The sequence below is a fragment of the Oryctolagus cuniculus genome, chromosome 1 (genome assembly GCF_964237555.1).
Source record: "Oryctolagus cuniculus chromosome 1, mOryCun1.1, whole genome shotgun sequence".
Classification (NCBI taxonomy): domain Eukaryota; kingdom Metazoa; phylum Chordata; class Mammalia; order Lagomorpha; family Leporidae; genus Oryctolagus; species Oryctolagus cuniculus.
In genome coordinates, this window is record NC_091432.1 from 123,822,173 (window position 1) to 123,848,216 (window position 26,044).

At 45.3% G+C, this 26,044-nt stretch overlaps 1 protein-coding gene across 4 annotated transcripts in view; it reads right to left on the reverse strand.

The window, feature by feature from the left end:
- The window catches only part of PRDM10 (PR/SET domain 10), a 117,891-nt gene that overhangs the window by 55,964 nt on the left and 35,883 nt on the right, over positions 1–26,044 (reverse strand). For all 4 annotated transcript variants that reach the window (XM_070065558.1, XM_051847849.2, XM_051847852.2 and 1 more), the window contains exons 2-4: positions 8,629–8,816; positions 6,276–6,440; positions 3,636–3,692 (exon numbers count right to left, since the gene is read on the reverse strand). In XM_070065558.1, the coding sequence (XP_069921659.1) occupies positions 3,636–3,692; positions 6,276–6,440; positions 8,629–8,697 (291 nt within the window). In that variant the 5' untranslated portion in view covers positions 8,698–8,816. The remainder of the gene's footprint in view (positions 1–3,635; positions 3,693–6,275; positions 6,441–8,628; positions 8,817–26,044) is intronic.

The following is a 26,044-nucleotide window of genomic DNA, read 5'->3' on the forward strand; positions in this document are numbered from 1 at the left end:
GTGTGCCAAGCAAGGGTGTGTGGAAATGGGCATTTCCCATACATTGTCAGTGAGAACATAAATCTTTTCAGTACCAGCAAAGCAATTTGGAAAGTCTTGGGAAAATAAGTTTCCTATCCATAAGGTCTGACTTCAAACATATAGCAAAAAGAGAAAATAGTATTTTAAGTCTCATCTAACTCTTCTCTCAGCTTTGACAGTTGCCAACTTGCAGCCAATTTTATTTTAACTAGTCTTCCACCCACTTCCTCTCTAGATTATTTTGAAGCAAAGCCTACACATTATATGTCTCACATATACCTCTAAAAGAAAGCAACTTTTATCATATCTAAAAGATTAACCACTCCTTAATATTGTCAAATATCCGGTTACAGTTACAATTTCCCCAACGGTCTCTCCCCCCCTTTTTTTACTGTTTTATTAGAGGGAGGATGCAAACAAGGCCCAGATCATCTATTAGCTGCCTTCCTCTTCTTTTTCCTTGTAATTTATCTGTGGGAAAAACAAGGCATTGATCCCGTAGAGTTCCTGTAAGCTGAGTTTTGCCAACTGCACTCTTGTTTTTGTTTTTTGTTTTTGTTTTTGTTTTTGTTTTTTTTGACAGGCAGAGTGGACAGTGAGAGAGAGAGAGAGAAAGGTCTTCCTTTGCCGTTGGTTCACCCTCCAATGGCTGCCGCGGCCAGTGCACCAAGCTGATCCGATGGCAGGAGCCAGGTGCTTCTCCTGGTCTCCCATGGGGTGCAGGGCCATCCTCCACTGCATTCCCTGGCCACAGCACAGAGCTGGCCTGGAAGAGGGGCAACCAGGACAGAATCCGGTGCCCTGACCAGGACTAGAACCCGGTGTGCCGGCGCCGCAAGGCGGAGGATTAGCCTAGTGAGCCGCGGCGCCGGCACATTCTTGTATGTCTTTTCACATCTTGCGTTCTGTCCGCCACGCTCTGTACACGCAGGTGCCTCAAATCTAGAGACTCCAGGGATTCAGGCTGGATTCTGGGGGACAGAATGCTTCGGTGTGGTAGAACTCAACAGCAAGTGCACAGTATCGGGGACACACATACAAAGGGCGGGCTGCCTTTCAGTGGTCCCCGTATGAAAACCGGTTGAAGGGTTACAGCTGCTACCACCCTGCACTACGACCCATTGTACAGTTCCACATCAGCTTCTTCCTGGTGACTTCAGACTGCTATGATAACCACTGCCCAGACCCGTATTTCATCAGAGGATGCAAAATGGTGGCTTTCCAAGTCAACCATCTCCTCTTCATATATGAGCTGGAACGTTTCTACAAAGAAACCTCCCTTCTCAAGTCACTGGTTCCCTGAGTACTGTCAGGGGAAAAGGCTGGGTTCTCTTCCTTCATTTACCAGTTTCTAGCACAACATGGGAATCCCTAACATCCTTAGAAAATGACTAATGAATTAACTCTTATAATATCAGTATGAACTTGCAGGTTTATATATACTTCAATCTATTAGACATTATTCTTTTTTACATTTTTAATGTAACTATTTTATTTAAAAGGCAGAGAGACAGAGAAGGAGAGAACCTTTCAATCTGCTGGTTTACCCCCCAAATGCCTATAGCAGCCCAGAGCTAAGCCAGACTGAAGGCAGGAGCCCAGAACTCCATCTGGTCTCCCACGTGGATGGCAGGGACCCAAGCACCCTTGCCTCTCAGGGTATTCCTTAGCAAGAAGCTAGACTGGAAGTAGAGTGGCTGCGAATCAAACCAGGCACCCTAAGATGGAATGTGGGCATCCCAAGCCGCAACTTAACTGCTGTGCTGAACACCTGTCCCCATTCATTTTTATAGATCAAACTGTCCTGTTCCAGCCCCTTCAAGTTACACCTGGAATTCGTTCCACTGGACGCCAGAAGTGAAGTTTTTAAAGCTCCCTTGCATTCTGAGAGGACAAGATGTTCCAAGTTCATCTGTACATTCCCTGCCCAGAGCCAGTTCTCCAAGGACAGCTGTAAAGCAGCCACAGAAGGGCATAAGGGATGCTGTAACTGACCTGATCATTGCACCCAAACCTCTTCACTGGCCAGAACTAGGAAGCAAGCGTTTTAAGAGAAAAAAAATCATCAGTTCATACTGACGTTCTGGTTCAAATCTAGGATTCTGGGGTTTTATTTCTCTTGGTTTTTGTATTTGTACTTTTTTCTCATAAGAAAACTTGGTTCTCAATTAACGTAAAACACAAATAATTTCTGTCTCTACCATTTCTCTTTGGGGAACATATTTATCCTAAGGAAATAATCTGATATTATATCCATGAAAATGTTCTTTATAGTAAGGAAAGATAAAAGAAATAACCTACACGTAACACAATAGTTGGTGAACATAAATAACAGTATACCATAATACATGTATACATATAATAATAATCCATTGCTTACTTGATAAAATCAATATGTATTCAAAGTGAGGTTTCTTTTGGTCAAATGTATGCTGAATTTGTTATAAAAATTATTAAAATCAAATAATTGGGGCGAGTGTTTGGTACAGCAGGGAAGACCTTGCTTGGGAAACCCCCCAGTCTACGAGACAGCCTGGATCAAGTCCCAGCTCCCAAACGCTGGATTCCAGCTTGCTCTAACACACACCATGGGAGCAGCAGATGCTGGCTCAAGTGGCTGGGTCCCAGCCACCCACACAGGAGACCAAAATTGAGTTCCAGGCTCCTGGCTTCAGCCTGGCTCATCCTGCCTATTGTGGGGCACCTAGGGAGTGAATCAGTGATGAAAGAACTCTATCTCTTGCCCTTCAGATAAAATGAAAACAAACAAATAAAAATGTAATAAGATAAAATAATCATAATTATTCAAGTTCTCACACCGCAAAGTACTGAAGTTCACTACCAGTCAGGAATGAATTCAATCCCAACTTATATAACAAAGGCTCTTAACTCACTCTCTCTACTTTTCTCTACTTTTACCAAATTTTAAAATGGAATTACACAGATCATCTACTAAAAGGAAAACAGCAGAAAGTGCCTCCTAAAGAGAATTTACTTATCGGTGGGTCATGGCACTCAGTGGGAGGGGTTAGTAACAGCCTCGCAGATGCGAAACTCCCCCTGGCTGAGCCCACTTGCCCTCGAGGCAGGACTGGCATCATGGGCTTTTGCCCCTTCTTTATCACCTCTGTGTCCTTTAGCAGCACATAAGGAAGTGGTGCTGACCCCAAGGCGCCCTTCATGGTCAAACAGGACACATTAGACATGGGGATGAAGGGAAGGCAACGTTTCAAAGGAAAACCAAGAAGGACCTCAGCCCTTCAGGACTCTTCAGAATGCAGAGGGTTGCCACCAAATGTATGCGTTAACCACACAGGAATGTTTTCTTCAATATTTAAAAAGAGAGCAAGTACAAAAATGTTTCCAACTTCCCAAAAAAGTAAAGATGCTTTTAAAACTCCTGGTTATTCTTTAAAACTTGGAACCAATAATCCGTTTGTATGCTTATTTTTTTACATTTCACTGACAAATCCCCTTTCATCACCAGGCTATCTCAACATACAGCGATCGGGCTTTGCTCATGGGATGTTATGAAGGGAGCAGAAGGTTCTTAGAGCACAGTGGACAGGGGAAGAGTACCACCCGGCGTATCGCCCCCACCCCACATCCATTACCTGCTGAGCTGCAGCATCTTGGACAAAAGCTACCTGGCCTGGGTCTGTAAACAGAGTCTAGACCAGAAAAAGAAAAAGAAGGAAAAAAAAAGTTATCAACAGATCTTGAGACAGTTCGCCCACTCGGGGAAACTTACCCTGCTGCTAAGCACCACCTCCTGGGAGAGCTAACTGCCACTATCGCCGGCAATCCTTCATTAACAGGGAGACAGAGATGGGGATCTTCCCAAGACATAGCCAAAGCCCTTCATTCACACGGCTCCAAGGAGCTGCTCTAAGCCAACCCTCCCAATCAGCAAACACACGCGGTGATGGACTCTTCAGCAAAGCCGCCCTTGAGGTTGAATGTCACAGCTAATTAAGGAGATGCATCACGAAAATTTAAAAACATGCCATCGATGAGGGTGCCTATCACCCAATGCTACTCACAAGGCGGGGCCTGTGACTGAATGGGAACGGACGGGCTACACGGACAAACAGGAGACTAGTACACACCTGGATCACAGCTCCCTCCCTTGTAAAGGCACGGTTGATATCAGAAAGGAAGCACTGACCTTCATGTTTCACAGGTTCTTTTAAGGATAAAGCCAGTAAAGGCATAAAAACAAAACAAAACTGGGAGGCTGGCATCATGGCGCAGCAGGCTAAGCCTCCGCCTGTGACACCAGCATCCAGTAAGGGCACCAGGTCAAGACCCAGCTGCTCCACTTCCAATCCAGTTCCCTGCTAACACACCTGGGAAAGCAGCGGAGGACGGCCCAAGTGCTTGGGGCCCTGCACCCATGTGGGAGACCTGGAAGAAGCTCCTGGCTCCTGGGCTTCAGACCGGCCCAGATCTGCCCATTTTGGCCATTTGGGGAGAGAACCAGCAGGTAGAAGATCTCTTTTTCTCTTTCTGTAATTCTGCTTTTCAAATAAATAAATAAATCTTAATAAAAACCTAATCATTATAAACAGTAAGTTGGGTCATGACGCAGCAAAGCTTACTGGAGGAGGAAAATCTTCAAAACTTACAGCCAGAGCATACACCTACTGTCTCGAACCCAGAAAAAAATGCTTTCTTCTAAAGCTTTTAAAAGGACTTTAATTTGCCCATACCTTTAATGAACCAACAGGAATAAGAACTGTGGTTGAGTTATGATTCCAGAGGAATGTAAATGAGACTTTCAGCCAAAGTCAGATTTCCTAGATTTAACATTAAAAAATGATCAGAATTTAGGTATTTAGGAAGATCATAATAAGCTAAAATTTGGGCACAGGGCATTCTTTACATACATTCTCTGATCTTATTTTAATACACTTAGGTAACTAAAACTAAGCAGAGGCATTCCTAAATCAACAGCTGTTTAACAATTTCATCTTCATATAGATTTGAAAGGTAATGGTTAGGTAGGCCTCATTTCTTCTTGGGAGTGATTTGAGCCTCTGGATTAAATATTACGTGAGGGCAAATTTTTATTACCAGGATCCTACAATGAAAGTATGGACTTTGTTTTAAAAAAAAAAAAAAAACGTGCTTTTTTTAAGATTTATTTATTTGAGAGACAGAGAGACAAAGACCTTCTATCTGCTGTAGAGGCTGGGCCAGGCTGAAGCCAGGAGCCAGGAATCCCATCTGGGTCTTCCACATCGGCGGCGGGGACTCAAGATTTGACCCATCATCTCTGCGTCCCAGGTGCATGAACAGGGAGCCGGGTTGGAAGTGGAATAGCCAGGACTTGAACTGGCCCTCCAGTACGGTGTGCAGGCATCCCACGCTGTGACTGACCCCACACGCTGTAAAGTGCTAACAACAGAAAGCAGCATCTAGGGGTAAACGTGTAGCCTAGCAGTGAAGACACATCCCACACTTGACTTCTAGGTTCAACTCCTGGCTCAGACTCCCAACTCCAGCTTCCTGCCAATTCAGAGCCCGGGAAGCAGTGGCAGTGGCTCAAGTCACTGGGTTCCTGCCACCCACAGTGAGGATCTGGCTCGTGTTCCTAGCTCCCAGCTGCTGCCCAGCCCCAGCTGTTGCAGGAATTTGGGGAAAACCAGCAAACAGAGAAGCGATCAATCTCGCTCTCGCTCTGTCTCCCTCTCTCTACCTCTCAAATAAATAAAGTTTAAAAAGAAAAATGACATTTATACATTAAGGGAAATTTGTGTGACCCACTTGGAAAACACTGCCAAAAGATAAAAGCAGCTATAACTGTACAGCTTTTATCAGTAAACGTCTCTGCATCTGCTATAATCCTACAAATCAGCAAGTTATTACAAATAGTAGTTAATAAATTAGTAGGACACTTTGCTTACATAGTTAACTAAAATAATCTGTATGTTTCTACTGAGTCCTCTCTGACAGAACTTCATAGAACTCAATGTCATGTTTGGCCTGAATCTTGATACTAGAGAAAAGTGACAAGTTCAAGGTCTAGTCAGTAGTCCTGGGGGGAAGAGCTGATACGAAGCCAGTGCTCTGACTCCTCAGTGTATTTAACCTGTAAATGAACCATCTCTCCTGCCAAGGTATCGGCTGCGTGGGAGCACAAACCTTACCTGAATATTTCCTTAACACAGGGACTGGCAGAGGGTGAACGTAAGTAACCGATAAAGTAATTCAGTAACAACCAAGTTTTAAGCAAATAATCCTTCACATGCCTGTGCAGCTTCCACTGGATGGATGTACACCAGCGTGTGCTCCGGCCCATCCACTGACGTGTAGGAGGCTCCATCTGCTGTGTACACCACCTGCTGGGGTGGCCGGACCTGGTCATCGGTGTAGACGATCTGAGCCACGGTTCCAGCGTCTGGGACGAAGTGCACCTGGGGCAAAAAGCAGGCATGTAGGTAGCGACTGTCCCTGCACCACAAAATCAGTCTCACAAAGGCACCCAGCCACCCAGCCCACGCGTGTTGCTGAAGAATCCCAGTGAAAGACAAACGGGGATTGATAACATCTCCAGCTATGCTGGGCGAGGGACTAGGAGGAAACCGGCTCCGAGGACCTTGTCACTAACTCACTGCTTAATGTGACTATCAAGCAACTCACTTAAATCCCCCATTGCCTCAAGCGTTCAACGCAGGTGATTCTTCTGGGAAGTCTTGGGTGGGGGTGGGAGGGTTAACTGGTCCTGGACAAGTGCCGGAAAATTCCCGCTTGGCAACACTTCCAAATATGAAACACCAGTGAAGGAGGACCCTGCGTTGGCAGTGAGGGAAAGACACAGAAGACTCCGACGAATCCTCTGTAGGGTTCCGGACAGCAATTTCCGCTGTCACCAGGCTAAGTAATTTTCTATCTTCCAAGACGTACAGGACCAAGGCAGCAACTGAGCTTTGCAAAAGACACTCTGAGTGGTCAGCTTTGGAGGACTGAATCCTTGAAGGCTGGAGCTTGGCGCACAGCCTGATGCCTGGTACCGAAGGTGGGGAAGCAGATGGTCTCCGTGCACATTGGGGACGGAAATAATCTATGCGCTGATACGGAAGTCAGGCTCTCTTAGGTTGGAATCCTTATTCTTATACTCACTCGCTTTGGACCTAACATTGTTATGGCAATTTTCTCTGGTGGGGACAGCAGATCTGAAGAATGACATAAACTAATTCAATCCTCAGAAAGAAATCTAGAGACCACACATAATCAAGCACCACAACCAACTTCTACCTCTGTACTGGGGGATTAACCTGGCATCCAGACACTTGATTGGCCTGTGAAGTTAAAGTCCGCATGCTGGGAAAAACAGGTTCATAAGGTGCTTGTATTGTTTTAACTTCCGCAAGATAATCAGTGACGTTCAATTTTTTTTTTCATCAACATGAAACCTTTGAGCTAATTTCAGTGCTTAAAAAAGGAAAACATGCTTTTCCACCTGGCATGCATCATTCAGATTCTACTAAATCAGAATTCCTGGCCAGGAATAAGGGGTGCCGTAGGCAATGCTGACCGTGGCTGTCTACCATCTGGCTACCCACACATGGAGACCCTGGTCACACGCAGTGTCACAGCCAGACTTCCTTTGGATTCGCTTTGCAATGGACTATATTTTTGTTGATAAACAAAATATGGCATATAGCTTCATATAATTTCATAAAATCATTCTCAATTATTCTGCTGAAAAACATCTCTGGGATTTTTTTTAAGTATTAAGACAGAATTTTAAATCGTACTATATTAATTTTATTTATCATAATAGTATATCGCTTACATTATGTGAGATTTATGTATTTAAATCTTTTTAACTTCTTGAGTTTGAGCATAGAACTGTGGTTATGTGGCTAATGAAAAATTAAATAAAAAGTGCATATTTGTAATGATATTTAAAAATTAAGTGTTATACTTTGGTCGCATTTATAAAATAAGTCTCCACATGACTGCTGACTCATCCCAAAGTTCAAAAGATGCAGCTAAGAACACGCAGCTGGCTGTGACGGCAAATCGAAAGGCAGACATCTCCAAGGACTGCAGCACCTGACCCAGTGACTGAGCGCCAGGGCTGCTGACTCAGCAAGGGACCGTTTTCACTTACAGGCTTCCGTTCTGAAGTTACAGAGCCTGGTACTTCATTACACACAAGAAATGGAAATCTAGTTAACATCAGAGCATGGAAGGAAGACAAACTACAGGTCGAGGTTTCTCAGCACCGGTGACACACATCAGAGCAGGGTAGTAGGACAGCGTGGGAGCGAGCGGCAGTAAGTTGCAGAAAAGGCAGAGAAGCCAACGGGCGGTGGCTTAGCTCTTCTCACAGCAAACTCACAGCGATCCACTCAGAGCACTGAGACAGTCCCCACGCCTACGTACAACAAGCAGGGTCCTCCAAAAATTCATGGAAAATATGTATTATGAGAAAGCTATGCAGAGATTTCAAAAGTGCACGGAGCAAAACAAGCCTTAATCCCATCTGCCCACAGAGTCTCTCATATTCGTGCTTTCATTTCCTTAGCTGTCAATCAAACCGTACTCAGCTAAAAACCTGCTATGGAGGCCCATCTGGGAAGGTGCGGTCCTCACCTGGGCCGTGTTCTGTTCATGCTCCGTGGCTGTTGGCCACACAGGCGAGCTTTCATCTTTGGACTCCATCTTCCCCAGCGGGCAGCACCAGGGCTGGGGCACTACAGCAGCACAGGGGACAGGGCCGTCATCTGTCTGCCGCACCTGTGTTCACGAAGGACGAATGGGAAGTTCTCGCTGCAAGGCCCCTGAAAAACACAGAGAAAGAACCAAGACTTTAAGATGAATCCGTTTTTGTGTTTTTTGTTTTGTTTTTTAATTTTTTGACAGGCAGAGTGGACAGTGAGAGAGAGAGAGACAGAGAGAAAGGTCTTCCTTTTGCCACTGGTTCACCCTCCAATGGCCGCCACAGCCGGCGCGCTGCTGCCGGCGCACCACGTTGATCCAAAGGCAGGAGCCAGGTGCTTCTCCTGGTCTCCCATGGGGTGCAGGGCCCAAGTACTTGGGCCATCCTCCACTGTACTCCCTGGCCATAGCAGAGAGCTGGCCTGGAAGAGGGGCAACCGGGACAGAATCCGGCGCCCCGACCGGGACTAGAACCTGGTGTGCCAGCGCCGCTAGGCAGAGGATTAGCCTAGTGAGCCGCGGCGCCAGCCAAGATGAATCCGTTTTAACAGAACAAACAAAGGCAAAAAGACAAAGCTGTGCTGGCTGCGGCTGTGTTATGGCACAGCAGGTTCAGCAGCCACTTGCAATGCCAGCATCCCATATCAGGGCGCCAGTTCAAGTCCTGGCTGTTCTGCTTCCAATCTTCCTTCCCTGCTAATGCACCTGGGAAGGTGGCAGCAGATGGCCCAAGGATCTGAGCCCCTGCCACCCACATGGGAGACCAGGATGGAGTTTCCGGTTCTGGGCTTTGGCATGGCCCAAACTTGGCTGTTGCAGCCATTTGGAAGTGAACCAGCAGATAGAGGATCTTTCTCCCTTTCTCTGTCTCCTCTGGTATCTTTGTCATTCTGTTTTTTAAATAAATAAATAAATCTTTTTTGTTTTTTTGACAGGCAGAATTATACAGTGAGAGAGAGAGAGAGAGAGAGACAGAGAGAAAGGTCTTCCTTTTTCCGTTGGTTCATCCCCCAAGTGGCCGCTACAGCTGGCGCTGCGCGGATTCAAAGCCAGGAGCCAGGTGCTTCTCCTGGTCTCCCATGCAGGTGCAGGGCCCAAGGACTTGAGCCATCCTCCACTGCACTCCCGGGCCACAGCAGAGAGCTGGACTGGAAGAGGAGCAACTGGGACAGAATCTGGCGCCCCAACCAGGACTTGAACCTGGTGTGCCGGCGCCGCAAGGCGGAGGATTAGCCTGGTGAGCCGCAGTGCCGGCCATAAATAAATCTTTTAAAAATAAATAAATTCAGGGGCTGGCGCTTTGGCGCAGCAGGTTAATGCTCTGGCCTGTGGTGCCGGCATCCCATATGGGCACTGGTTCTAGTTCTAGCTGCTCCTCTTCCAATCCAGCTCTCTGCTATGGCCTGGGAAAGCAGTACAAGAGCCCCTGTACCTGCGTGGAAGACCCAAAGGAAGCTCCTGGCTCCTGGCTTTGGATCAGCACAGCTCCAGCTGTTACAGCCATCTGGGAAGTGAATCAGCAGATGGAAGACCCCTCTCTCTCTGTTTAACTCTGACTTTCAAATAAATAAATCTAAAAAATAAATACATTTTTTAAAAAAGCTCTGTTCAAAGCAACACATCTGAGCAAAAAGGTAAAAATGAAGAAATTATTTGTAAGAATAATACAATGGGGGCCAGCGTTGTGGCATATTAGATAAAGCAGCTACCTGCAGTGCCAGCATCCCATATGGGCGCCGGTTCAAGTCCTGGCTGCTCCACTTCCAATCCAGCTCTCTGCTGTGGCCTGGGAAAGCAGGCCACAGTGCTTGGGCCCCTGCACCCACGTGGGAGACCTAGAGGAAACTCCTGGCTCCTGGCTTTGGATCAGCGTAGCTCTGGCCATTGTGGCCATCTGGGGAATGAACCAGCAGATGGAAGACACCTCTCTCTCTCTCTCTCTCTCTCTCTCTCTCTCTCTCTACCTCTGCCTTTCAAATAGATAAATAAATATTTTAAAAAAATAAAAGTACATATGAACTTAGAATTTTTTGCACCAAAATAAACATCATTTAATCCTTTTCCACAAATGTTTTTGAAGTACTCTCACACATTTTATCTATCATGTAATATTACATATTGTGTGTGCATATATATATGTGTGTATATATATTATATATATGTATATAAAATACAATCTTCATCCTGGAGAAAGGGTAACCTGCAGGCTAACTGCAGGCAAGGGATAGTCTACTGCTACACAGCTATTGCTCTTGCCTGGCTGACACTGACCTCCTATACCACCTTTACTCAGAATGAACAGTAGGATCATCTCCAAAACAAGAAAAATGGCCCAGGTTTCCCAGCAAACCCGTGCAGAAATTATCAGTGACCTAATTAGAGGTGGGTGTGGTGGTGCACAGGTGACGCCCACATCCCAGATAGGAGTGCTTAGTTCAACTATTCACCTGCCAATCCAGCTTCCTGCTAAGGCGGTCCTAGGAGGAAGCAGCTGGTGCCTCATTACTTGGGCCCCCGCCACCCACGTGGAAGACCCAGATGAAGTTCCTGGTTGCTGGTTTCAGCCTGGCCCAACACTGACTTTTGTGGGCATTTGGGGAGTGAACCATCAGACGAAAGATCTCTATCTCTCTGCCTTTCAAATAAAAAAATAAACTTAAAAAAAAAAAGTCTTACTAAACATGAGCAGGCACAAGATCCACATCTCCAAAGCTTCTTCATTTCCAAAGGAATTTTAAGGTAATCAATCATCCATTCGAATGATGAAAAATGCTGACATTTTAAAAGCCACGTGACAGGTTAACAGGGCAGCAGCCAGGCCTGATGCACCTCCCCCCACCCTGCCATCACAGTAGCGTGCGCAGATAAGAAACACTGTAATTGCTCGCTATTGAGAAAGATCACTATCTGAGATCTGCTCATAATTTTCCTCATTATTAATGCAAATAAGCTGGGAAGCATATTCCTGGACCACACATGCTCCAATCTCTGAACCAGAATAAAGCCCAAGGAAGAAAGAAAAGATGCTAAGGGGCTGGTGCTATGGCGTGATAGGTTAAGCCTCAACCCGTGGCACCAGCTTCCCATATGGGCGTCAGTTCCAGTCCTGGCTGCTCCACTTCTGATCCAGCTCTCTGCTGTGGCCCTGGAAGGCAGTGGAAGATGGCCCAAGTCCTTGGGCCCTGCACCCGCACGGGAGACCAGGAGGAAGCACCTGGCTCCTGGCTTCAGATCAGCGCAGCACGCCGGCTGTAGCAGCCATTTGGGGGGTGAACCAATGGAAGGAAGACCTTTCTCTCTGTCTCTCTCTCAATGTCTAACTCTGCCTGTCAAAAAAAAAAAAAAAAAAGACATCAATCTATTCAATTAAAATGCATGAATTTTATCAGACATGAGTTATAACTTATTAAATATTTTAATAGATTTTTATAGAATTCCTTATATAGCAGTATTATTTAAACATTCACAAAAAGATATTCAGGGTAAGTTTCACATGATATGTAAACTATACTCAACAAAGCCATTGGAAAAAACATCATCTAAAAATCCAAAATTAATAAATGCTGGCGAGGATGTGGAGAAAATCCATTGCTGGTGGGCATGTAAGCTAGCATAACCATGATGGAAGGCAGTAAGGAGATTCCTCAGAGATCTGAAAGCTGATCTACTATATGACCCGGTCATCCCACTGCTGGGAACTGACCCAAAGGATGTGAAGTCAACGTATGAAAGGGTTATCTGTACCCCCATGTGTACGCAGCTCAGTTCACAATAGCACATATAGCACATACGGAATCAACCCACATGTTCATCAATGGATGACTGGATAAAGAAAATAAATGGGAGACAAACACACACACACACACACACACACACATGCAGGAATATTACTTAGCCATAAAAAATAATTAAGTCCTGTCTTGTGCAAGAACACGGATGCTACTGGAGACCATTATGCTTAGTGAAGTAAGCCAATACCAAAAAGACAGATATCATGTTTTCTCTAATAAGTGACAGCTCATGTATAGCCTACAAAAAATGTAGATGAGTGAAACTGACATCTTGAAATCTGCTTATTGTTTATAGCCCTTTAGACTCCTGAGGAACAGTGGTCTACTTTCTACTTGTTGAATCTTTATTTAGTGGACCATTAAGCCTGTGATTATAAAGCAAATTGGAAGTATGTTCTCACAAAATTAAAAGAAAAATAAGAAAAGAAGGGAGGGTGGGGGTAGAAAGGGAAGGTGGGAACTATCATTATGTTCTTAAAACTGTTCCTTTGAAATACATGAAGTCTGTTCTTTGTATATATATAAATAAATATATTTTAAAATACAAAAACTAGGAATTAAGGGTCACAAATAATATAAAGATTTATATGAACTATAGAATTGTACAAAATAACATAAAAGTCTCAGTAATTACAAAATAATACATGTTCCAGGTAGAAAGCTTTTATTTAATGAAAAGTTTTTAATTTGAAATAATTTCACACTGAAATGTTGCAAAAATAGTACGAAGAATTCCTGTATTTATTTGCTCTGAGTCACCAAATGTTAACATTTTGCCATGCTCACATTATTTTTCTTTCTCTCTTTCTCATCTTTATTTAACCTGAATCATTTGAGAATAAATATCAGCCACATTTCCCCTTTACCCTAAATTCTTAAAATATGAACATTTTCTTTTTTTTTTTTTTTAAAGATATTTATCTATTTGAAAGGCAGAGTTACAGAGAGGCAGAGGCAGAGAGAGAGAGGGATCTTCCTTCTGCTGGTTCACTCCCCATCTGGTTGTAATGGCTGGAGCTGCACCAATCCGAAGCCAGGAGTCAGGAACTTCCTCCGGGTCCTCCCAAGCGGGTGCAAGGGCCCAAGGACTTGGGCCATCCTCCACTGCTTTCCCAGGCCATAGCAGAGAGCTGGATCGGAAGAGGAGCAGCCAGGACTAGAGCCACCGCCCACATGGGATGTCAGTGATGCAGGCGGCAGGTTTACCTGCTATGGCACAGCGCTGGCCCCAGAACATTTATTTATAAACACAGAACTATCATCAAAATCAGGGAGGAAGTTAACCTTAAAACAACACTATTTCATTGACAGACCGCATTCAAATTTTGTGAATTGTCTAATTAATGTCCTTTATAACCAAAGAGCCTTCTATCTCTGGTCCAGGACCCAACCTGGTGCCACACAGTCAGTGGTGGAGTCCCTCCACTCTCCAATCCGAAGCCAACTCCTACTCCTCCATGCTGTATGACCTTGACATTTTTGAAATGCACAGGCCATTTATTTTTCAGAATGCTCCTCAATTTGAGTTTGTCTGATGCTTCTTCATGGTTATATTCAGGATATGTATTTTTAGCAGGAATACCACAAACGAGATGTTGTGTCCTTCCAATAAAGAGACTGGAGATCTTTTTTCAACCTGGTTCATTGATTGCACAAACACTCAAGTGCACACTAGGCTGGGAAGCTGCAGGGGTCAGGCCATGATTTTATTTACATCTTTTTAAACAGGTAATCTCATGCAGTTCATTCAAAGTTCAAAAGGGACACAGTGGGCAGTCTTCCTGCTTGGAATCCGCTGGTCACTCCTCAGAGACAACTTCCGTAAGAGTTCTTGGAAAATGAGCACCATCTCTTATTTCTACTTTTCCATGGACTGTTTGACAAATTATCAATTTCTTGTCTTTTCTTCCAAAGACGCACATACAAGCGTATCTCTGAGTATGCTCTCACCCCCTCTGAGCACAAATAGAATTAAACCATTGATCCCAGAGGCAGCAACTCTTCCATACCTTGTTTGTTCCATGTAGCATTATGCCTTTGTTCTCTAACTATATGTGTGTGTGTGTGTGTGTATTCCCCACCCTTTATCATAGCTGCACAATTTCATTGTGTGAATATATCATAATTTATTGAATCACTCATGCACTGATGAACATTTAGGCTACTTCTCATCTTTTGCAATTACCTACAACACTATGATGAGTAACTCTGACTACAAACCACTATACACATGTTACTACCCTGCATTGTCTACCTTAGCATCTTGTGTTCTTTTGGGGGGTCTCCTGGGGAAGGTTCTGAGGCAGTTGAAATGGTTGTCTACAAATGAGGTCACGACAGCTCTCTAAACGCTGATGCTAGTGCACCTGACCTTGGAGCACTGGAGACACAGGAGGATGCATGCACTGAGGCATGGAGAGGCAGCAGTCAGAGACAGAGGCAGGACAGTGAGGAACTGGGCTCTGCTCCTGGATTTGGGTAGCAGCTCTGAGACTTAAATGACCTTGGGCAAATCACAGAAATTCTCTACACTTCTCATCCTTCTCTGTAAAATGAGGACCATAAGATTACTGAGAGAACAGTGTGAAATAACACATATAAACTGTTTAGCACAATGCCTGTTACATAATAATCAATTGCCGTAAAAAAAAAAAAAAAAAAGGTTTTCCAACCATATTGTATATTGCATTTTTCTGTCTACCATCTGCCTCTCCATCTCAATACTAAGTTCCTTAAGGTCCAGGAATGTGTTCTGTTGGCTTCTGACCTGTGGCAGACCTTGGTGACTTTGGTGGTGTGGTTTAATGACATCACGGAGTGCAGTGAGAAGAGGGGTGAAGGCAGGCGGGATCAGGGATGACTTCTTGGAAAAGATGAAATTTCAATGATGAACAGGGGAAGTAAGCAGAAACGGCACGGGGCAGGACAAGTATTCCAGACTGAGATATCTTTGCTAATCTTAGTAGAATATGGAAGTAAACAGAACTAGATCAAAAAGAATACTAACAAATCACATAAGATAAGCGTAAAGTGTGTGTATAGGGGGGAGGAATACATAGCAGGTGGGGAACAAAAGAACAGAACAGCTAACCTGTTACCGGGAAAATACATTAGTAAAATTTAGCAACAAAATTATCTGCATACAACGGCCATTCCCAATCTGGAACACTGTTGGCAACTCAAGCAGCCCAATGTGACACGAAGGTGTTTGGTCCTGGTCCCCTTTTCCTGGCTTCTGAAGTCCTTGGGATCTTCAAAGAGCTAAGCATCTTTTTGTATGCTAACGACTGGACCTGAGAGATGGCCAGCAGCCTTGGGTAGCTTTGGGATGGGGGCTGGCCATCTGAAAGACCAAGGTAGGATTAGGGGGTTGGGACTTTCAGCCCCACACACCTCAACCTCCAAGGAGGGGAGAGGGCCTGGAGGTTGTACTGGTCACCAGTGGCCAAAGGTTTAATCAATAGTGCCTATGTACTGAAGCCTCTACAAAGCGCAAGGTTCAGAGACCTTTTAGATGGCTGAACACATGTAGAGTTCTAGAAAGGGCATGGAAGCTACAGGCCCCTTCCCCCAACCCTTGCCATGTACACTCTTCAACTGGTCTTCATGGGTATCCTTTGCCATATACTTAATGACAAACCAATATATCTAAGTGAGTGTGTTTCCCTGAGATCTGTGAGCCACTCAGTAAATAAACCAAACCCTAACAGGTGGTTGTAGGTACCCCAGTTTATAGCCAGGTGGTTGAAAACACAGGTAAATCAACTAGGGCTTAGAACTGGCACAGATCAGGAGTAGCAGTCATGGGGTGTCCTCATCTGGGAGACCTGATACTGTCTCCAGGAAGACAGTGTCAGAAATAAACTGAAATCAACCAGACTGGTGGCTGATGGGACAGAACTAATTGTTTGCATGCCAGGGGAGGAAAACCACTTACACCTTTGATCACAGAAGTCAACCTAGGTTGGTTGTTGAGTGGGAAGCATAGTGGAAGAAACTGAATCTGCTTATTCCTTTTTCTACTCACCCAAGAAAGTGAGAACACCACTTCAAAGAGTGTCTGGAGGGGTGGGCACTTGGCACGGCAGTTGAACTACCACTTGGGACACCCACATCCCACATCAGAGCAGGATCTGCTCCTGATGCCTGCTTCTGATACCTGCTATTGCACACCCTGAGAGACGGTAGGTCATGGTTCACATACCCAATTCCTGCTATCCATATGGGAGATCTAGATTGGTTTCAGGGTTCCTTGCTTTGGTCTGGCCCAGTCCTGGCTGTTTTAGGTACTTGGGAAGTAAACCAGCAAGTGGGAGATCTCTCTGTCTTTGAAATAATTTTTTTTTAGTGCCTTGAGTTTAAAAAACAAAACGTCTGGAACCTAAAACAGTGATGCAGAATACCCAGTTAGTAGCTCTTGTTCTTGGCCAGATCACTTTAATCATCTAAGACTTATCTTCATGCATAAAATGGAGATATTAACAATCACCTAAAGCCATTGTGAGAGTTCACTGATAAACGTAATCTTGAGAGGCACAAGGTCTAGCAAACAGTAGGACTTGAAATATAAAGATGCTCATATTTTACAGATGAGCTATGCAAAACTTTTGAAAATATCACACATTCTTTAAAAACCTAACAATTTATCATCGACTAACAATTTAACATCTACTAAGTTCCTTTTTGATGGCACAATTGACACAGCTCTGTTGATTTTGATTAAAAGGAGATGGGAGGAAGAAGCAAGAGCCATGTTGGCGCTGTCCAGCAGGCAGGTGCTGATGGCCCTGACAGCCAGAAGAGACCTCCTTCCACTCCTCCCTATGCGCCTCAGAAAACAGGAGGATCACAGCCACACCTTTTCTAGAAATGACACCCCACTTTCTTCTTTTTCCCATCGCCCAAGAAAGAGTCAGAGATTTCATTTCCAAAGAGAGGACATGCTTGCACTTTCATCTCCTCTCTAATCGTTGACTTTATTCAACAAATATTCCTTGGGTACTATATATGTGCCAGGAACTGTTCTCAGTCCTGAAGAAACATTGGTGCACAAAGAACAGAGGGAGGGAAAAATAAAAAGAAATCACCCTTGCATTCTTGAGCTCCTAGTCATTTTTTGTTTTGTTTTGTTTTTCTTGAACAGTACTGTACAGTGAAGAGCATGAACTTCAGAATGAGACAAAGCTGGGTTCTGGGCTCCCAAACCTAGCGCAGACCCTCACAAGCCACACACTCTAATCCTCAGTATCCTCACTGAAAATCCAAATTCTCTGCCCAGCATGGCTGCTGTAAGAGCTGACGATCTGTATGTATTTCACTGGGATTAAGGGGCACTCCTTCTGACATGTTAACATTTCTGAAACAGGAATCAATTTTACACTCAGCAGTATCCTGCAGTCACTCTCATCCAAGGGGCAGACAGAATAGGGGGTCACCGTGCATGTGTGACTTTCATCAGAGCTGTTCATTATTAGTTCCAGCCTTACTTCAACTGAGTTAATGTGTGTCATAGACACCAGAGGTACCGAGTATAACTGCCATTTTAAATGTCTATTTTTCTTTTATTTTCATCTGCTTGAAAGGAAGAATGAGAGAGAGACAGAGTCTTTCATTCACTGGTTCACTCCCCAAATGCCCACAACAGCCAGGCCTGGAACTGCAGCCAGGTCTCCCAAATGGGTGGCAGGGGCCCAAGTACTTGAGCCATCAGCTGCTGCCAGTCAGGATGCCTTAGCAAGAAGCTGAACTGCAAGAGCAGTATCAGGACTTGAACATGCACACCCTATTTGATGCAGGTGTCCCAAACAGCAGCTTCACACTCTGTGCCACGACACCCATTTTAAATGTCTTCAAAACAAAATCACGCTCATGTTTGGTATTAACACTGAAAGGCACGGAAAGAGTAGCAAGGCATACATTTGATTAAGGAAGCAAATATCCACCACTGGAAAAATGACTTTAACAAACAAGGCCTGTATAAAACCTGGGTATAAAAAGCAGCCCACGTGGATGCACCTGCAGGATGTGTTGTTATTACTAAGATTCACAGGGGGAAAAAGGCCTGCCACCAGCCAAGCAAGAAAGTACCAGCATCAAAACTTGAAGAGATGGGGCTGGCGCTGTGGCTCAGTAGGTTAATCTTCTGTCTGTGGTGCCAGAATCCCATACAGGTGCCAGTTCAAGTCTTGGCTGCTCCTCTTCCTTTCCAGCTCTATGCTATGGCCTGGGAAAGCAGTAGAAGATGGCCTAGATGCTTGGACCCCTGCAACCTTGAGGGGGACCAGAAAGAAGCTCCTGGCTCCTGGCTTCAGATCGGCCCAGCATTGGGGGAGTGAACCAGCAGATGGAAGACCTTTCTCTCTGTCTCTCCCTCTCAGTGTAACTCTCTCTCTCAAATAAATAAATAAAATATTAAAAAAAAAACACCTTGCAGAGTAGGTATTAGATGCTCAGAGGAGATTCCTGGAGATAGGAGCGTGCCCTCTTTTAAGAAATGCCACATCACCCACACTCTGCATGGCACAGAGAATGATGCTATGTGAAAACCAACATCAAGAGTCAAAAGAGATGCTGAAGGGCCACTTAGAGTGAATACACCTTAATCAATTTATTTTACTTATATTTCCCCTTGTCAGGGATTTTAGCTTTCTTCTTGATACATAAAGCAATTGTGTCTCTTACCATTAACATCTTCTATTCAGAGGACAGAGGCTTAAGTCATCACTTAGGACACCAGCATTTCCTCCTATCACCTGGTTCAAATACCAGCTACCCCACTTTCGGCTACTCCCCCTTCCTGGTAATATGCACCCTGGGAGGCAGCAGACGATAGCTCAAGTACTTGGGTCCCCAGCACCCATGTGGGAGATGTGGATGGGCATTCCAGGCTCCTGGCTTTGGCTTGGCCCAGCCCCAGCTGTTGTGGGCATTTGGGGAATGAACCGACAGATAGAAAATCAATCAATCAATCTCTTTCTCTCTCCCCCCCCCTTTCAATTAAAATGAAAATATATAATTTATTTTAAAAGATAAAAAACTATCTCCAGAGGAAGGTGTAATTTTAAGAAATACAACATGGGAAGAGTTGTGACACAGAGCATAATGGTAAACATTCAAGACACAGCAGCAATTTTTCCATGCTTGGTGAACATTGAACACATTTTTTTTTTTTTTTTAGTACATGGCAAGCACTAGGGATAAAGATGAGCAAAGACACTGCTCCCATGGAGCTCACAGCATAGTGGGGAGACGACAGCTACCCCCTGGCTCACCATACGGTCACATCTGCATGGTGAGACTGACAATGATGAAGACTGAAGATGAGTAAGGAGGGAAGATGAACTACTTTTGCAGCTCACTTAACGATACAGCTGTAGACAGTGGCCCAGCCTGTGTGGCCTGACTCCACAGTCTCCTGTCTTGCTGAGGTCCCAAGTCCCAACCATGCTGCTCACCCCCATCATCCACAAGCCTCATTCCCAGCATCGTTGGGCCCTTCTTGGCCAACGCCACCCTTGAAAACTCCCCTAGACTAGAGAAATCAGGAGCTCCATATTATTCATCACCTGCTTATGCAGCGAAGGAGAAAGAGACCCACGTCCACCTTCAAAGGTAGCGGTGTACCTGGGATCCTGGGATGAGCCATAAATACTTCACTTCCCACTGTTGTGATACAAGGTGATTATGTTTCACAGGACCGGGGGGTACATTATTAACCTCAGGAACATTAAGAATCTACAGAGGTAGCTGCACTGGCCTGCCACTCCATATGCCAGACACATGGTGATTCATATGAAAAGACGCGGATCCCATTCCAGACAATGCACCTTACAGGCAAATTCTTCTGGCTCCCTCTCTAACCCCTCTGTGGCTCCCTCTCTGAAATCCAACCCCAGACGCACCACAGGGAGAAGTTCAGGGAGACTGAGGGACCCACAAAGTGAACAGTGAGAAAGGCAAGCATTGGACAACTGCGCCCCATGTGGGAGTGCCTGGGTCCATGTCCTGACTCTGCTTCTGATGCTAGTTTCCTGCCATTGCAAAGGGAAGCAGCAGGTGATGGCTCCAGCACTTAGATCCCTGCCCCCGACCTGGGAGACCCAAACTAAATTCCTGGCTCCCAGCCCACCCCTGGCTGTCACCAGCATTTGAGCCAGCAGATAGACGATCTTTGACTATCTTTATCTCTCTCCCTCTCTCTCCGCCTTTCAAATTAAAAGACAAAACAAAAAAATATCGAAACACTAAGAAAATGAGGCGGCTGAGTTCCAATACAGGAAGGACCCTGTGGATGGTGGAAGCAGCAGCCAGAACAGAAGAGCACCCCACACCACAGGAATGGGGAGGTAGAGGCAGAGTATTCCTGTTGTTCTCTACCCTCACCCATATAACCCTGAGTCCCCGGCCCACGCCTGCACCCAGACACTGCCACGCAGAAACACAGTCCCCCAGAGCTTCTGGACAATGGGGAACCTCAGGGCAGCACGAGAGGTAGGGCAGAGAGTGCACAGCAAACTCCAGGAGACGGGCTGGCAGCTGGGCATCCTCTCTCTGCCACACCTACCTCCTCCTGCGGGGCTAGGGCAGAAGCATGCTCTTGTTCACACAGGAAGGTTCCTGTAGGGCAAACAGGGAATGACTGGGCCCAGAGTCTCTGACCTGATATTAAAGCAATCACTTAGCTTGTTTGTTTCTTCTTTCACCTTTCTTTCCATGAATATGTACCAGTTACAAGGTGACTTCTGCTGACCCCAACATAAAAAGTTCATTCTTCAGGAACACTTATTTAGAAATTGGCCTCCGTTTAGAGAAGTGCTGCTGGAGCTCTCTGTAAATGAGCTGCCATAAATACCGCAGGCGCTGGACAAGGAACAAGGTTTGCATAGGCTTCCATGAGACAGCTTCGAGTCAGGCGGCCTGGCTCGCCTTAAGATCTTGGATCTGCCACTTACAGCTCTGGCCAACTTGGTTAATCTATGTGAGTTCCTTTCTTCATCTATAAGAATAAAGAACTCAAGAATAGCAGGCATTTGATAAATACATGATTGCAGCTAATGTAAATAATGCAAAAATACCTGCCTACCTAGAAACAGAAGAGAAGCCCCCTAGAGCCACATTTGAGATGCCACATGGTAATTGCAAAGTGACTTGCACTAAGTATAGAAAAACACATCTTCATTAAGGCTGAGTTAAATGAAGCGGGGCAGGGCGGGGAGTGCTGTGGTGCAGCGGGTACAGCTGTGGCCTGCGACATCAGCAGCCATATGGGCGTGAGTAGGGTCCTGGCTGCTCCACTTCCGATGGAATGTACCAAGGAAAGCAGTAGAAGATGGCCCAAGTGCTTGGTTCCCTGAACTCATATGGGAGACCTGGAAAAAGCTCTTGGCTCCTGGCTTAGAGCTAGCTCAGTTCTGGCTGTTGTGGCCATTTGGAGAGTGAACCAGCAGGTAGTAGACTTCTCTGTCTCCTTCTCTCTCTGTCAACTTTGCCTTTCAAATAAATAAATACATCTTAGAAAAAAATAAAAGGAAAAATGAAGTGGGAGACAAAGCTTATGAGGACTCTGAATCTATGGGATAAATTAACAGAGTTAGCTTCATAACTAGAAGAGAAATTCCAGACCCAGAGTTCTCTCTTTTTTTTTTTTTTTTTTTTTAGATTGATTTATTTATTTGAAAGAGCTACACACAGAGAGAAGGAGAGGCAGAGAGAAAGAGAGGTCTTCCATCCGCTGGTTCACTCCTCAGATGGCTACAACAGCCGGAGCTACACCAATCCAAAGCCAGGAGCCAGGAGCTTCTTCCAAGTCTCCCACGCAGGTGCAGGGGCCCAAAGACTTGGGCCATCTTCTACTGCTTTCCCAGGCCATAGTAGAGAGCTGGATTCGAGGTGGAGCAACTGGGACTGAAACTGGCACCCATATGGGATACCGGCACTGCAGGTGGCAGCTTTACCTGCTACGCCAAAGCACTGGCCTCCAGGGTTCTCAAATATATTCAGATGACAGGGACCCAGTGTCACAATGCCATGAAATATTGATCTATTTCATTTATATGACAAAATAGCATTAACTGATATCCATGTAGTTCTTACTATGTACAAGGCCCCTCTAAGTACCTCCCATGCAATGATTCATTTAATCCCCACCACAGTCTATGAAGCTTATACATGTTGTCTCCATTTTGAAAATAAGAGATAGAGAGGTTCCGTGACTGGCCCAGGTCACCGTGTGAGAAAGCAGCCAAGCACAGAGCAGGCCTGGGGCTCCTCACCCCACAGACAGAGACACCTGGCCCAGGACAAACTACTCCATTCATGAGCCACAGAAAAACCATGCCCAACCTCACTCACTTTTTTTCCTTTTAATCATTAAACCAAGAAAAATTAGGTACTCCCAACTTTTCCACCATTTTATTTTCCTGCTTGTTCATCTGTCACATCCGAGTGCTGGCTGAGACGACTGCCAGAGGTAGTAACGAAGAATGAACAGTATCTCATGAGACTGTAAGCTCAGAAGCAAATGTTATCCCTTTTCCCCCTCTTTTTTTATAGAAAACTTTTATTGAATAAATATTAATTTCAAAAGTACAACTTTTGGATTATAGCAATTCTTCCCCCCATAACCACCCTCCCACCCACAAAACATCCCATCTCCTACTCCCTCTCCCATCCCATTCTTAAGATTCATTTTTAATTATTTTTATATACAGAAGATCAACTCTATACTGAGTAAAGATTTCAACAGTTTGCACCCACACAGACACACAAAGTAAAAAAGTACTGATTGAAGACTAGTTTTACCATTAATTCTCATAGTACAACACATTAAGGACAGAGGTCCTACATGGGGAGTCAGTGCACAGTGACTCCTGTTGTTGACTTAACCACTGACACTCTTATTTATGGCATCAGTAATCATCCGAGGCTCTTGTCATGAGCTGCCAAGGCTATGGAAGCCCCTAGAGTTCACAAACTCTGACTTTACTTAGACAAGGCCATAATCAAAGTAGAAGTTCTCTCCTCCAGAGAGAGGTACCTCCTTCATTGATGGCCCATTCTTTCCACTGGGATCTCACAGAGATCTTTCATTTAGGTAATTTTTTGCCACAGTGTCTTGGCTTTCCATGCCTGAAAAACTCTTATGGGCTTTTCAGGCAGATCCGAATGCCTTAAGGGCTGATTCTGAGGCCAGAGTGCTGTTTATCTCCCCTTTGTTTTTAAACACCTTAATCTAGCTTTATGAGATGTGCCTGCAAGAGGATGATTTGGAAATCAATCCCCTAGAGTGACTTCTGTTCTCCAGGTGGCAAACCTAGGATCCAGAGAAGCTGTGTGTGTCCCCTCAGGTCACAGAGCAGATGAGAGACAACACAAAAATCACAGCCCAAGACTTCCAGCACTGTGCCCATGGGAATGCGGGAAGGATTCAGGGCTGCTCCTGACACTGCCTGACACTGCTCATCTTGGCTTTGGTTCTAGAAAGTTCACTGTCCTTGACAGTTTTGAGAAATAGTCTTGCACTTGATAGCCAAGAAAAGCAGCTTCCTCAGCCATCACAATGGTCTAACAGGCAAGACAAGCAGGATAAGAAAATGGCAAGCCCTGGGGCCGGCACTGTGGCACAGTGGGTAAAGCGACACCGGCATCCCATATGAACGCCACCGGTTCAGGTCCTGGCTGCACCAGTTCTGACCCAGATCTCTGCAAATGAGTCTGGGAAAAGCACCAGAAGGTAGGCTGGAGTCCTTGGGCCCCTGTTCCCACATGGGAAACCTAGAAGAAGCTCCTGGCTCCTGGCCGTTGCAGCCATCTGGGGAGTGAAGCAGCGGTTGGATGATCTCTGTCTCTCCCTCTCTCTGTATAACTCAGACTTCCAAATAAACAAACAAATCTTAAAAAAAAAAAAAAAAAAAAAAAGGCAGATCCTAGCTAAGATCTACCGAGATTTGAGAGGGCAGCAAGCGAGGTGTGATCTCTAGCAAGAGAGACAAGCCCCTTTCTGTAAAGAAAATGTTGCACTTCATTTCCCTCTCACCTTCCCTCCCTTCCAAGACCAAAAGTTTTAGATAACAGATTAGCTCATTATAAAATGCAAGAGGGGTCTTCAAGAGACTCACGGACAAGGTGCATTGTGATAAAACTACAACATGAATTTCAAAGTTATTTTGTAATGATAACCTTTTTTTTTTTTTTTTTTTTTTTTGACAGGCAGAGTGGACAGTGAGAGAGATAAACAGAGAGAAAGGTCTTCCTTTTTGCCGTTGGTTCACCCTCCAATGGCCGCCGCGGCCAGCACGCTGCAGCCAGCACACCGCGCTGATCCGAAGCCAGGAGCCAGGTGCTTCTCCTGGTCTCCCATGGGGTGCAGGGCCCAAGGACTTGGGCCACCCTCCACTGCACTCCCTGGCCACAGCAGAGAGCTGGCCTGGAAGAGGGGCAACCGGGACAGAATCCGGCGCCCCGACCGGGACTAGAACCCGGTGTGCCGGCGCTGCAAGGCGGAGGATTAGCCTATTGAGCCACAGCGCTGGCCATGATAACCTTCTAATAAAGATAATGTAATTCCATCTTCCCATGGACTTTCTGAAGTCCTCCCATACGGTTTTGTCACTCATTTTCTTAGAGGTTTGACGTCAGAGGCCCTCTTATACCTCTGTGGATGCCAAAATCCACAGGAGGCACAATATTTGCATATAACCCACATATGTTAAATCATCTCCAGATTACTTATAATACCCCATGCATTGTAAATGTTATGTCTGGTTTGTTACATTGCATTGTAATGAAAAGAAAGACTAAGTCTTGGCCAGCGCCGCAGCTCACTACGCTAATCCTCCGCCTTGTGGTGCTGGCACACCGGGTTCTAGTCCCGGTCAGGGTGCCAGATTCTGTCCCGGTTGCCCCTCTTCCAGGCCAGCTCTCTGCTGTGGCCAGGGAGTGCAGTGGAGGATGGCCCAAGTCCTTGGGCCCTGCACCCCATGGGAGACCAGAAGTACCTGGCTCCTGCCATCGGATCAGCGCGGTGCGCCGGCTGCAGTGCGCCGGCTGTGGCGGCCATTAGAGGGTGAACCAACGGCAAAGGAAGACCTTTCTCTCTGTCTCTCTCTCTCTCTCACTGTCCACTCTGCCTGTCAAAAAATAAAAAAATAAAAATAAAATAAAAATAAAAATAAAAATAAAAAAAGAAAGAATAAGCCTGGCCATGTCCAATACAGACACAATTTGTTTCTCAAATACTTCTGATCCTTAGTTGGGTGGATCCATGCAGAACCTGCAGATACAGAGGACAAACTGTACCATCTTGAAAACTGTAAGGCTCATATCATGAGATTATAAAACCTCAGAATAAAAACTAGACACCAAAGCAAAGTTGTATGCTGGGTGAAGAAGGAGAAAGGCAGTGTTGTGTGAATACCCAGATTAGGCAGTCAGTAGAGGTGAAAGATAGGAAAGATCAAACAATATATATGAACAGTTCTATGCATTGTTCAAGGTCCGTGAGCCAAACTGATGAACTAAGCTAAGCACTGGCAATGAATGAGGACCCAGATAACTGAGGA